At 51.3% G+C, this 13015-nt stretch overlaps 1 protein-coding gene across 2 annotated transcripts in view; it reads left to right on the plus strand.

The window, feature by feature from the left end:
• Positions 1 to 13015, plus strand: part of Sap30bp (SAP30 binding protein) — a 35370-nt gene that overhangs the window by 15203 nt on the left and 7152 nt on the right. For both annotated transcript variants that reach the window (XR_004113075.1, XM_031350502.1), the window contains exons 4-6: positions 3824 to 3866; positions 9154 to 9242; positions 12520 to 12611. Coding sequence is in view for 1 of the 2 variants with exons in the window: in XM_031350502.1 (XP_031206362.1) it covers positions 3824 to 3866; positions 9154 to 9242; positions 12520 to 12611 (224 nt within the window). In the remaining variant the exon portion in view is untranslated. The remainder of the gene's footprint in view (positions 1 to 3823; positions 3867 to 9153; positions 9243 to 12519; positions 12612 to 13015) is intronic.

Below are 13015 nucleotides of genomic sequence, written 5' to 3' on the forward strand. Positions count from 1 at the left end.
CAACCCACCTGTCTCTGCTTCTTCGGTGCTGGGATCACAGGTGTGAGCTCTTCATTATTTTAGTCAACTCTGCTCATTAAATGAGACGGCATTAGGACTTTATAATTTCAGGGACTCGCTTGGGGCTGCTTCCCCAGTCCTCCCCAGCTGCCAGGTTACGTTGTTCAGCGGGGAACAGTCTGCTTGCCCTGCCCCTGCATGCTGCCTGTGCCCTGTTCAGAATGCCTTCTCTGTGCTTAATGCTTCCAGTGCTGGGAAGAAAGCATGGCATGCTGGCTGGCAGAATCCAGATGCCTGAGGCTACATATGCTGTGACTCAAGGTTGTCACTGGGGCTGGTTCCCGAGGGCTGCGGGAGGTTGGCTGTATATAAACTGCCATTCTGTCCACCAGCAGCTGCTGCTTCCCAGTGCATAAATCCTCTCAGCTCTCATGGCCGTCTCTCCAGCTCCGAGGGTCCATAAGGCTCTCTCTTCCTCCGCCTGTCATCTCCATCCATGGCAGAGCTTCTTTGTTCATCGCATAGGAGCCACATTCCTGGGGACAGCGGGGCTTCTTCCACTTACCTGCAAGTGGGATCAGAATTATCGGAAAAGACCCAATCTGCAGTTTCACAGCGCTGTTCTCTGGCCTCTGCGGCCACCTCATGATGTGGCTGTTAAGATGTTAGCTTCAGATGAAGGCTGAGGAGAGGGAAGGGAGAGTACAGACAGAAGAGAGGTCCTCACTTCAGAACTGGCATTCGGTCTCTCCTTCCCTCTCCTCCATCTTCCCCATTTTCCTATTTGAGATGGGGTCTCGTCTCTCTATGTAGTCCTGGCTGGATTAGAACTCAGATACTCGCTTGCCTCAAACTCTTGGGTGTGCACTACCACACTCGACTCTTAGTTTGGGTTTTAGTTGGTTTTGCTTTGTTTTGTTTTGTTCTGAGGCGTGATGTCCATAAATAGCCCAAACTGACCTACAATTTGAACTCTATCTGCCTCAGCCTCCAGAGGGCTGGGATCCCATGACTGAGCCACCATTCATGTGCCACCATGCCTACACATAAATGCTCAGTGTGTGAACCTAGCCATTCTCTCCTCCCTCCCTCCCTTAGCTACGGTTGCAAAGCCGGGGGGGGGGGGGGGGGGGGGGGGGGGGGGGGGGTTTCGTGTCTTCACTGACCTCAGCCCAGGTGAAGAGGCTGTGCTCAGTGCTATTGCACTGGAGCGCTTTCATCTCCAAGGCCGGGGCTCCAGCTCCCCTGGCCAATACATACAACTGTGTGGTAAATGGGTCTCGAAGTCTCAGTTACCTTTGACTAACTGGAAGCCATTAGTTCAGACAGGAATCCTGTAGGTGTTTGGAAAGGCTGCTGTAGGGAAGGAAAGAACAAAGGGGTCCTGTTTCCTTCCACCTGTGTCCTCGTGGCTCCCCCTCCCTTTCTGGCCCTTTTAAGGGTTGGTGAGTCCCTCTCCTAGAGTGAGTTTGTAGCTCTGTTTTCTTAGCCTGTTTGCTGCTGTAAGGTGTCAGTCCCCGTCTCCTTGACTGTCTGCTGCGCTTCACCACCTGTGCTCCCATGCTGTGGCCAGCTTCATCATAGTTCATGGGTGCTGGGTTCAGACTCACACAGAAGTCAGCATCTGAGAGACTGATGGTAGGCTGTCTCTGGATCTTCGCTGTCATGCATCCGTCCCCAGTTCTGCCCACTCCACCACTGATGGCTAGGGCTCCTCAGGGTCATTGCAGTGTGCTACAGGAGTTTCTAGTTGTATTAAACTTGCCTCAAGGATAATTTGTTGCCAGTAGTTCTGACTTTGGAGCGTGGAGAGTGGGGGATTTGTTGCTTGCCTTTGCAGTGCTGGGGATCAAACTCAGGAGTGTGCAAGTACATTGCCACTGAGCTCTGGATCCTCATGGTTACTAGGCCCCTTTCCTACTTAACTTCCCTCCCGGCTTCTGTCTGGACCTGTCTCCATTGAAGAACAGCTGATGTGACTCTGAGCCCCTTACTGGAAGAGCTTAAAAAGGCTAAGGAGCCATAGACCATAGGACCAGGAAAAGGAAGACTGTGTTCCTCCTGTGACTCTCTTTTCTAACAGCGTGGTATTATCTTTTCTCCCAGAGACAGGGCTGAACTACCCACTAGGACAAACAGCCCCAAAATACATAGGAGGCTCCACCCTCTCACCTACCACGCCTGCCCTGTTGATGGAGGCTCCACCCTCTCACCCTACCACGCCTGCCCTGTTGTCCCCTTCCAACTCCAAGGTCACAAAAGCTATTAAAAAAGCCCCAGGGGTGCTCCTGGCTTCTTAAGGCATCCCTGAAACAATATTTTTTTCCTTTAAAGAAATGTGATCCACTTCCTGTTGCTGTGGATAGACACTGTACTAGAATTCTAGGGACTCTCTAGCCTGTACTCACAGCTCTCTGCAGAATGTTGGGCCCTGCAGACTGCATAGGCCAGTCCCCTATATGGGCCTGTGTGTCTGAGAACAAAGGCAGGCACTCCTGCTGATGTTTTCCTACAATCAGCACCCGGGAAGCTGTCTCCTAATGGAAAAACAAGGGAATTTTACAGTCCCACGCTGGCCAGAATTCTCGAATTGCTGCTACAAAGGAGTTGTTGTTGGTCCCTGAGGCATTGGCGCTGTGTGAACAACAGTTGATTTATGACTCCAACCTGAACTTGATGTGGCAATCCTCCAGGACCACCTCCCAGTCCTTCTCTTTGCCCACCTGATTGGCACGAGGTGGATAGTGAGGAGGGACAGGTTGCTAAGCAGCCTGGCTTCTACATCATGCCCTTGCAATTTGAATGAATAGCTACAGTGTTCAGAAAAGAGGGGATTTTGGGTCTGTCTCAGAATCAAGGGGGACTTTTTGGGGAAGGGGGTCTGGTCTTGGCACTGGGCCATACCTGACTTGGGAGGGAGTTTAGACTCTCCGCACCCCTTGCCTTCCTTCCTTGGTGTGGGGGAGGGGTAGAGGAGTTGGGGAGCTCTGCAACTGTCCTCGCGTGGAGCTCCTGCTGTGGGACTCTTGTCTATTGCCTCCCTCACCAAGCAAAGGAGCGAGACCAGACTGACACCTCTGTAAACTTCTCTGCCATTTGGACATTATCTCCTCGCCGCCCTAAACATCCCTGAGCTTACTGAGTTTGAGGACATTTGGGTCAGCAGAGGCAATGGTGCGGCCTTAAGCCTATAACTTAGCTGGCAACCTCTTGGCCTTGGTTTAGTTAGGAGAAGCAGTGAAGTCAGACATTTGTATTCAGTGCTTAAAAATAAAATAAAAAGTGTTTCTCTGGACCAAATATAAAACCAGTGTTAGGAGGTGAGGGTCAAGGAGAGCCTCAGAGGGGCCACCTCAAGCTGAGGGGTTTGGGGAGCTTCATTTAGTTACTGAAGGGCTTCTCTGAGCTGCCCCTTGATGCTCATGATAAAATCTCCCCTGATGGTTTGAAGTAAAATAGAAAAACTCCCAAAAGCAAACTCCCAGGAGCAATTGGTCTCCAGAGTTGGGCATCATAGAAGTGTCTCCTGAAGGATCCTTCAGTGACGTGATTGGATGAGCTCTCCCAACGCAGGGGAGCCATGGGCAGGGAACAGTCACACAGGTGGCGGGGCATTCACCTGTGGCTCACCCAAATGGCTCAATGCTGCTCCCTCCGGGGGATCAGAATTGTGAGGTGCTGGGAGCCTGGGAGCATTGCTAGCATTGTTAGCACATTGCTAGCACTTACTGGTTCTATCTCCGGGAACAGCTCAGGTGTCTTGGCGAAGAGAGTGTGGCCCGGGAGCCCAGCCTTACCTTTGCATGGTTCTTTCTCTCTACAGGATAATACGGAAGCAGAGAAGCGGGATCCCCAGGAATTAGTGGGTGAGTACCCTAGGGTCATACTTGTGAGCTTTGCCCTGAGCAAGCTGGCTTGTTTATGTAAAGCCTTTGTTCTCTCAGCACCTCACTGCTGAGAGCCGTTTCCCTTCACACTCAGAGCAAGGCCTTTGGCTGGCATTTCCTAGGGTGACTGGGTGAGACCTCTGGACAACAGTCTTTGAAAATGGCATTCTGTGTGCGCTTTTCTGGGCTTTGGTTGTTGCCAGTGTTGTGGAGGGAGTTCAGAGCCCCTGGCAGCTGGGAGCTCATCTTGGTCTTTGCTTCTTTCACGGGTGCCCTGGGCCTGCCCCAGTCTTTTATCCCCTTACCCCATCTACCATATTCATGTTGCTAAAGCAGTCAGCATGTGCCTCTGCTGGCATTTTGCCTTGTCCCCAGGCAGGAACATGTCTCACAGTGTTGCCCGATGTGGCCCTTGGTAACTTTGGAGAGTAGAGTAACTTGCAGGAAACCAAATTCCACCCCTGCCCTCTGCGAGCCTTAGCTGCCCTTTTTCCCTTTTGTGTGGGTTGTTGATAAGTGACTGGTTTTCCATAACTAAGGAATTAATCATTCTGCTTTGTACATAGTGACTCTGCATTGATTCTGGGTTCTCTGATTGACAGAGCTCAAGTCCTATTGAAAAAAAAATCAGCCAGGAAGTGGTGGTGCACGCTTTTAATCCCAGTACTTGGGAGGCAGAGACAGGCAGATTTCTTAGTTCAAGTACAGCCAGGGCTACACAGAGAAACCCTGTCTCGAAAAACCAAAATAAATAAATAAATAAATAAATAAATAAATAAATAAATAAATAAATAAAATGAAAAATCAGGGATTAGAGAGATGGCTCACTGCCATTCTTGCAGAGGATCTAGGTTCATTTCCCAGCATCCATGTTGGGAGGTCCACAACTTCCTGTGGCTCTAGGTCCAGGGAGTCAATCCAGTGCCCTGTTCTGCCAGACCTCAGTAGGAGCATGCAGGCACATTTACATGCAAGCTATGTAAATTGAATCCAGGGCTTCCTCAAACTCTAGAATTTGGCTTGGTTTTTGTTTGTTTGTTTGGTTTGGTTTTTCAAGACAGGGTTTCTCTGTGTAGCCCTGGCTGTCCTGGAACTCACTCTGTAGACCAGGCTGGCCTCAAACTCAGAAATCCGCCTGCCTCTGCCTCCCAAGTGCTGGGATTAAAGGTAGAATTTGTTCTTTGGAAAATGACAGCTTAGGGGCAGAGGAGGCGTGGCACACATCCACTCGGAAGCCAGCAGCCTCTGCAGTGGGTGATCCACAAGGCCCGGTGTAGAGAGAGCTGAAGCCTCTTCCACCTGGGTCCCACTTCACTCTGCTGTCCACCAGAGAAACTTGAAGGTTTAGGTCAGAGAATACTCTGGCCATGAACCAATACAACAGTGACCTCCGCTCACATGAGCAGTGTCAGACAAGAGGACATGTGGGGCAGCAGCCGGACTTCTTCCATAACCAGCTTGGCTCTTTTCCTTTGTTTTGACTTTTTTTTTTTTAAGATTCACATATGTAGCATAGACTGGCCTCAAAACTACGTAGCCCAGGCTGGCTTTGGCCTGGCCATCCTCTTCCTATGTAGCCCAGGCTGGCTTTGGCCTGCTGGTCGTCTGCTTTTATCCTCTCACAGATCTGGCATTACAGGAACTTCCGAGACACTCGGCTTCTGTGCCGCATGTTTGAAATAGCCTCATTGAGACGGAATTAAAGGTGCTGAGGCTACAGCTCAGTTGGTAGAATGCTTGACTAGCATGCAAGGAGTCCTGGGTTCAATGCCTAGCACTGCATAAACTGTGTGTGGTACCTGACTGGAATCTCAGCCCACCAGAGGTAAAGGCTCAGCCACATAGTGAGTTCAGAGCAAGCCTGAGATAGATGAGCCCGTGCTTCCAAAAAAGGGGGGGGGGGGGGGTTAAAGAGTAAAAGTTGTGAATTTAAGTGTGCCATTGTGGATTTGATAGATATTTGTGTCTGCTAGCCGTATCAAACATCATTTCCAAGGCAAACATGTCCACCTTCCTAATCTGTCCTAATGGTTCCTGTGCTCCGCCCCCTGTGCAGGCGGTGTCTTCCTTCAGTCTCAAGTAAGACGTGATCTTGCTGGACAGCCCTATCTTAAGTTTCATATAAATGAGGGCTCATTGACAGACACTTGGGCTGGGTCATCTGTTCTGAGGGCCTTCCTGTGTGTGACAGGATGCTTGACAGAATTGCTGCCTGCCGATGTGTCCCTTTGAGGGCAGCATCACCCCAGGCTGAGTGCCTGGTACAGATCGTTGCTTTCCTGCCTGGCTTTCTGTTTATGAAGGTTCCTTAGATTTACACTTGTCTGTTTTGACTAGAGAACCTCTTGATATAGCCAACATAGTCTGTATTTGCTCTCCTGTGGCGGGCACAGTACCTTGTCATCTGCATAGGGTGGGTGAGTGAACTCTATTCTCTCTGACGAGGGGGTGGAAAGTCAGCTCTTCAGCAGAACAAGCCAACTCACAGGCTTCTCCAGCCGTAGCTCTGACAGCTGCCTGCCCCACAGGCCTGCCTGTAGCCCCGGGCGTCTTCAAATCACTCAGGAGCCTCCTGCTTCCTGCCAGTTAAGTACCCTGCGGGTGTTCCAGGCCCCACTGGGCTTTCTGACCCTGTTCCCCTCTGCCTTAGCCTAAGTCCCTGAACTAGCTACTCTGCTTAGATTCCTACCTGGTGGCCATGGATACTGCAGATGATTTCTGACAGAGGTGTTAGCAGGGTGTGACTCATGCTGACCGCAGGCTTTGCAAATTTAAATGCAGCAACCCCAGCATAGCAACCAGCAGCTAAAGCATAGGCACTGTTGCTAGTGTCCGCGGGCACACTGCTTGACACTCCCTGAGATGCTTAGGGGCTCTGGCCGCTCTGCAGGGCGGCTGCTCTCTCTGTACTGGTCGCATACTGGTCACGTTCTAGGACTCAGGGAAGGGTCACTCAAGTCTCTGCAATACACTTTTACTTTGTTGTCCAGAATATGTCACCTTCTTGTCACTTACTTCCCAGGAATACTCTTGTTTCTACCCTATCATGGGCTCCCTCCTCCCACCATGCTCTCTACCACTTATATCCCAGAGGGCGGAAGGGGGCATTGCCACAGTGACCGTGGCACACCCTGTTTTTCTGAAAAGCTTTCCTGGCAAATGGCAAAGGTCACTCTTTGTCTGTGTCCCATGTGCATATAGAAGGCCCTGCCAAGGCCTTCTTGGTGTTGTTATGAATGCTCACAAAACGCTCCAGCCAGCTCTTTGCACCCGCTTCCACGCTCGGCTGGCGTTGACGGACTGAGCTCAGACCTAGAACTTCTGCTTATGCCAGGGCTGGGAAGAAGGAAGAAATCAAGATTTGGCTTGACTACCTGCCAGAGCTGGGTAGTGTCCTGCCTGGAGGGCCAGTTGGGAGGAGGCAGAAAGGCATGGGGCAGTGACAAGTGTGTAATCCCCTCGTGGAGACTGTCCTCGGCTGCTGTTGCATCTTGGGCCCACAGCACAACCTTTGATCGTCACCCAGCCTGTGCTTAGGGTGTATCTATTACAACCCACTGATGGTGCTGAGGCAAGTACTGTGCTTGTGCTTAAGCCTGCCTCAGGCCTGACCCCTGGCCTCAGTGTGTCCATAGTGTGCACAGGCCCAGTCCCCAGTAACCGACCTGGAAGTCATTAGAGTCTTCAGGGTTTTGAACCTTGGCTTACTCAGCTCTGTGCCCGGCACAGTGATGGTAACTGCGCAGAGATCAAAGCCCCTTATCTGCTGAGAAGAAAACATTAACCTATGCTGGGCGCACAGTGCACACTTGCAGTCCCAGCCAACCAAAAGGCTGAAGCAGGAGAGTCTGGGTCAGCCTGGGGCCCTGAATGAGGGGTTCCCCCTACATACACCTCATTTTTCATTTTTGTTTTTCCATTTTGTTTTGTTTTAATCTCTAAGACCTGGGATTGTTTTAAAATCATGACTGGAAGGGAGGCTCAGCAGTTAATACATTCTGCTCTTGGACAGGACCCATGTCTGGGGGTCACAACCTCTGGTAAATGTCACCTCCAAAGGTGACATTTGGACTCTTTGGACTCTGAGGGCACCACACACAGACGCTTGTGTATTCTTTTAAAAGTAAAATCTTGCCGGGTGATGGTGGCGCATGCCTTTAATCCCAGCACTTGGGAGGCAGAGGCAGGCAGATTTCTGAGTTCGAGGCCAGCCTGGTCTACAGAGTGAGTTCCAGGACAGCTAGGGCTACACAGAGAAACCCTGCCTCAAAAAACCAACAAAAAAAAAAAAAAAAGGTAAAATCTTAGAAAAAGAAATCCAGCCTCGGACTAGAGACCAGGAAGGCCATGCCGCCCTCTGCCTTCCCCCAGGCCCTCTTCAGCCCTCTAGAGCTGTTCCTAGGATGGGCTTAGGTAAGGGCCTGGCACATAGTGTAGGTCTCCTACAAGTTCTAGGCTAGATGCTTTTGGTGGTGGCTTTCTGGCACTGCCTTCCTCCTGCCCCACCCTGTGCTGTCTGCAGTTTGCTCATTGTATGGTTCTTTTCATGAGGACTGCCTCAGAGAGCATGACAGGCTCTTACAACAATCAGCCTATTGTCTGTGTGCTCCAGAGCCGGCTCTGAGGTCCTGGGGTTACCAGAGGCTGCGGGGAAGGGAATGAGGAGAGCGGAGGCGAAGCTTGGGTGGGCAGTGGTTCTCTGAGGGTTTGATCAGCCTTGGGAGTTGTGGTTCTTGTGTCAAAATCAGGCCTTTTGTTCAGGTCTTCCCATGCACAAGCTATTTGGGACCCAAAACATTAGGAACCCTCAACACAGTTTCTCATAGTCCAGGCAGGACAGACCCAGACCAACCAGAAAGAGCAGTGCCAGGTATGAAGCTGACACGTCTCTTCCAGCTCTGGGCTCAGTGTCTTCCACATTGGCAACCTGAGATTAAGCTTAGGCAGGGCAGAATTTACAACTTAGAAATTGGCAAGTGCTTTGGCTTGTGGTTCCTCCCTTCCCCTCCCCCAATGCTTCTCCAGACATGCTCTTTCCTTAAAAGTCAGTCCCTGGAGCTTGGTAGGATGTGTGATTTACATCTGTCCCCTCTACCTGAACTTCCCTTCTCCCAGATTGACACACAGCTGGCCATTGATCTCAGCTCTCTAAAGGGCCCTTGACCGCCTCCCCTTCTGCGTTCACAATGGAATTGTTTTGGGCTTGTGCTTTTATAGCCCCTGGCCTTTCCTCTCAACACAAGAATCTCCTCTGCTTCCTCAACAGCCTCCTTTTCTGAAAGGGTCCGAAACATGTCACCAGATGAAATCAAGATCCCACCAGAACCGCCTGGCAGATGTTCGAATCACCTACAAGTAAGCACATGTCTGGCTGGCTGCTGAGCCCGAGTGGCTGCGACGGCCTGGGTTACCTTGTCTGCTTGTGCTGTGACCTTCAGAGGCCATGGCAGGGAAAGGGACCAAGTCAAACCGCCAGGTAGCTGGAGCCTGCAGCCTTGGATACTTCCTCTAAGCCAGAACTCAGGAGTTGCCACCCGTTGCCACACCTGCCATATGCTGCCCTCTTGTGTCCCTGGTCTGCCCTCAGCGAGCCAGGGCACTTCTCAGGGAAACTTGCCAGGGTGTAAGATAGATTGCAGACGCGTACCACATCGCCCTTAGATACAGTTTCCGTCTTTGTGTTCCTGATTGAGCAGCTTCTGCCCTCAGACCTGACCTAAGGCTTTAAGTGCCTGAAGAACAGCTTTTCATCTGTGTTGTCAACCCAGGGGACTTGGAGCTCAGTACAACTGAGATTGCACTCCTGGGGTTGTTTCTCCTTGTTCCTCTGTAAGTCCCCCGTGAGTGGGACCTTTCAGTTAGCTGCGGGGCTGATGCCCGAGGCTACATAATCGTGATCCTTTTCTACCTGCTCTGCCTTTGATCTTGAAGCTTCTTCTGGGCGCCCCCAGCTATCTAACAAGCCCGTGGCACCACCCAAGCGGATGGATGACTAATGGGTCCTAGGGCCGAGGAATGCAGCAGTCCAGGAGAGGGCCAGACTCAGGACTAGGGCACAGTGCAGATTTTCTTCCTTTCCCAGAAGTCTCCTCCCTTGGCTAAGTTGCCTGCTTCCCTCCCTCTTACCCCCCCAGGATGACGTCACTCTATGCCAAACAAGTTCAAGCCTGTGAGGGCAATTCCAGAGGCCTGCCAAGCAGAAGCAGTCAGCGACCCTGAGCGCAGCTGTTTTGTTTTGTTGGGATTTTGTTCCTTGAGACACGGTTTTTCTGTAGCCTGGCTGTCCTGGAACTCACTCTGTAGACCAGGCTGGCCTCAAACTCAGAGATCTGCCTGCTTTCCTGCCTCCTCGGGTGCTGAGATTAAATCCTGCACCACTGCTGCTGGCCTTCAGAGCCCTGAAATTCAGAATATTTCTCCTTTCTTTAATATTTATTTACTGATCTTATTGGGGTTGGGGACTATGGCATTTAAACAGCCAAACCTCTGGTAGACCATAGAGGCTGTAAGGCAGGGTTCACTCAGGCTGCTGGGCCTCCTATGGAAGGCCTCCCCACAGTGCCCCTTGCGTTAGCAAGGAAAGCAGCTCACACCGCCAGCTTCTCGCTCCCTGGTAACAAAGGGCTTTGCCAACCTCTCAGGCTGCCTTGTGCCTGTCTCAGCAGAAAGTTGGATTTGGCCTTCTGACCAGGGGAGTGGTCACCTCTTCTAAAAAGTACCACCCAGAACCTGCAGTCCTTCACTCCTCTAGCAAGCAGAGTGTTCCCGCAGGGGAGCCGCAGTTGGCCCTTGGATTGGACCATGAATCGTGTAGCTGGCTCAGAGTGCTCTTCTCAGAGGAGGCTGTGCCCTCAGTTGAGTGTCTGGGGCTTCTTCACTGGCAGCAGCAGGTGACATTAGTGCCATCAGTTTTAAGAATTCTGTTGCTGTGATTTTAAGAACTATAACTAAGCTGGGCACTGGTAGCTCATGCATTTAATCCCAGCACTCGGGAGGCAGAGGTAGGCAGACCTCTGAGTTTGAGGCCAGCCTGGTCTGCTCTATGGAGTGAGTTCCAGGACAGCCTGGAATCAAAAGACAAACAAACAAAAACAAAACAAAAAACAAACAGAACAGACTGGCCTACACAGTCCAGTGTTATAAAAACATTTTCTCAATTAAGATTCCCTCTTCTCAGGTATGTCTAGGTTGGTGTCAAGTTGGTAAAAACTAGCCAACACTGCATTTGTTCTAGGCTGGATGCTGGCAATTAGTTGGTTGGTTGCTTGCTTGCTTGGCTGGTTGGTTGGTTGGTTGGCTGGCTGGCTAGCTGGTTGGTTGCTTGGTTGCTTGGTTGGTTGGTTGGTTGGCTGGTTGCTTGGTTGGTTGGCTGGCTGGCTGGCTGGCTGGTTGGTTGCTTGCTTGCTTGCTTGGTTGGTTGCTTGGTTGGTTGCTTGGTTGCTTGGCTGGTTGGTTGCTTGGTTGCTTGCTTGCTTGCTTGGCTGGTTGGTTGGTTGCTTGCTTGCTTGGTTGGTTGCTTGGTTGGTTGCTTGGCTGGTTGGTTGCTTGGTTGGTTGGTTGGTTGGTTGGCTGGTTGGTTGCTTGCTTGCTTGCTTGCTTGCTTGGCTGGTTGGCTGGTTGGTTGGTTGGTTGGTTGGCTGGTTGGTTGGTTAGTTGGTTGGTTGGCTGGTTGGTTGGTTGGTTGGTTGCTTGGCTGGTTGGTTGGTTGGTTGCTTGGCTGGTTGGTTGGTTGGTTGGCTGGCTGGTTGGTTGGTTGGCTGGTTGCTTGGCTGGTTGGTTGGTTGGTTGGCTGGCTGGCTGGTTGGTTGGTTGGTTGGTTGGCTGGTTGGTTGGCTGGTTGGTTGGTTGGTTTTTCTAGGCCAGGGGTCCATGGAGGGGTTTTGCTGAGAGATTAGATCCAGATCCTTGCTTGTGACCTTCAGTTAACTGACATGAGCCAGCTCCTTCAGACACCTTACAAGGGGCTGTGCAGTGGTGGCACATGCCTTTAATCCCAGCACTTGGCAGGTGGATTTCTGAGTTTGAGGCCAGCCTGGTCTACAGAGTGAGTTCCAGGACAGCCAGGGCTACACAGAGAAACCCTGTCTCGAAAAACCAAAAAAAAAAAAAAAAAAAAAAAAAAAAGACACCTCACAAGGGACATTGAAAGGTGTAACTCAGCAGTAAAGCATGCACCTGGCCTCAGTGAGGCCCTGTTCCATCCCAGGCACCACCATTTTGGTTTTTTTAAAGGCATCTAAGAAGTGTAAGACCAACTACAAAAGTCTCTCTTTGTCCCCTGAGGTGATGAGCAGGCTTTCCCGGGTCCCCTGAGCCTCAGATCTGGTCGTCAGCTCTTCAGATGTTCTGCCCCCTCTGTGTCTTGGAGCTGATGACCAGTTGTGCATTTGTTGCTTGGCTTCCTGTGGCTTCTGACGTGACCTTTCTCCCACTCTCTACACTGACCTCAAGACTAGCTCAGGAGAAATCAGCGATGCAAACCGACCGATTTGGGCTTGACTTAACTGTGCATAACTGGTCAGAGGCAGGGTGGAAGGTTAGCCTGTGATTGGATTCAGGTGTCCGAGGCTGGGGGAACAGCTGGAGCGGGGGGGACAGGCTTCCGTCAAGCTTACCTTCTGTCCCTACATAGGACAAGATCCAGAAGCTCTATGAGCGGAAGATAAAGGAGGGGATGGACATGAACTACATCATCCAAAGGAAGAAGGAGTTCCGGAACCCCAGGTGAGGCTCAGGAGCCTGCAGGCAAGATGGACAGTAGGCGAGGCCAGGGAAACCTGTGAAGGTGGCAAGGAGCATCCAAAGTGGCTCCATCCAGACGTACACTTACACCAAGTGCCTGGTAGACACACCAGAGATTTACTTGTAAAATACGGGTTCAAGGTGTGAACCAGTCCACCATGGTTGCTAAGAGGCCTGGCTGGGTCTGCTTCCCACCCTGGCCCTAAAGGAGAATTCAGCAAGATAATCAACAGAGGCTCTTCCAACCCAAAATCATGGCTTTGCCTCTTGGTAAAAGGACAAGGTGTATCTAGGTCTATTGTATGGGGGGTGTCTGAGACAGGCTCCTACTATGTAGCCCTGTCTGGCCTTGAACTCACAGAATCCATCCACCTCTGCCTCCCACG

This window comes from Mastomys coucha, unplaced genomic scaffold (genome assembly GCF_008632895.1).
Source record: "Mastomys coucha isolate ucsf_1 unplaced genomic scaffold, UCSF_Mcou_1 pScaffold5, whole genome shotgun sequence".
In the NCBI taxonomy this organism is placed as follows: Eukaryota; Metazoa; Chordata; class Mammalia; order Rodentia; family Muridae; genus Mastomys; species Mastomys coucha.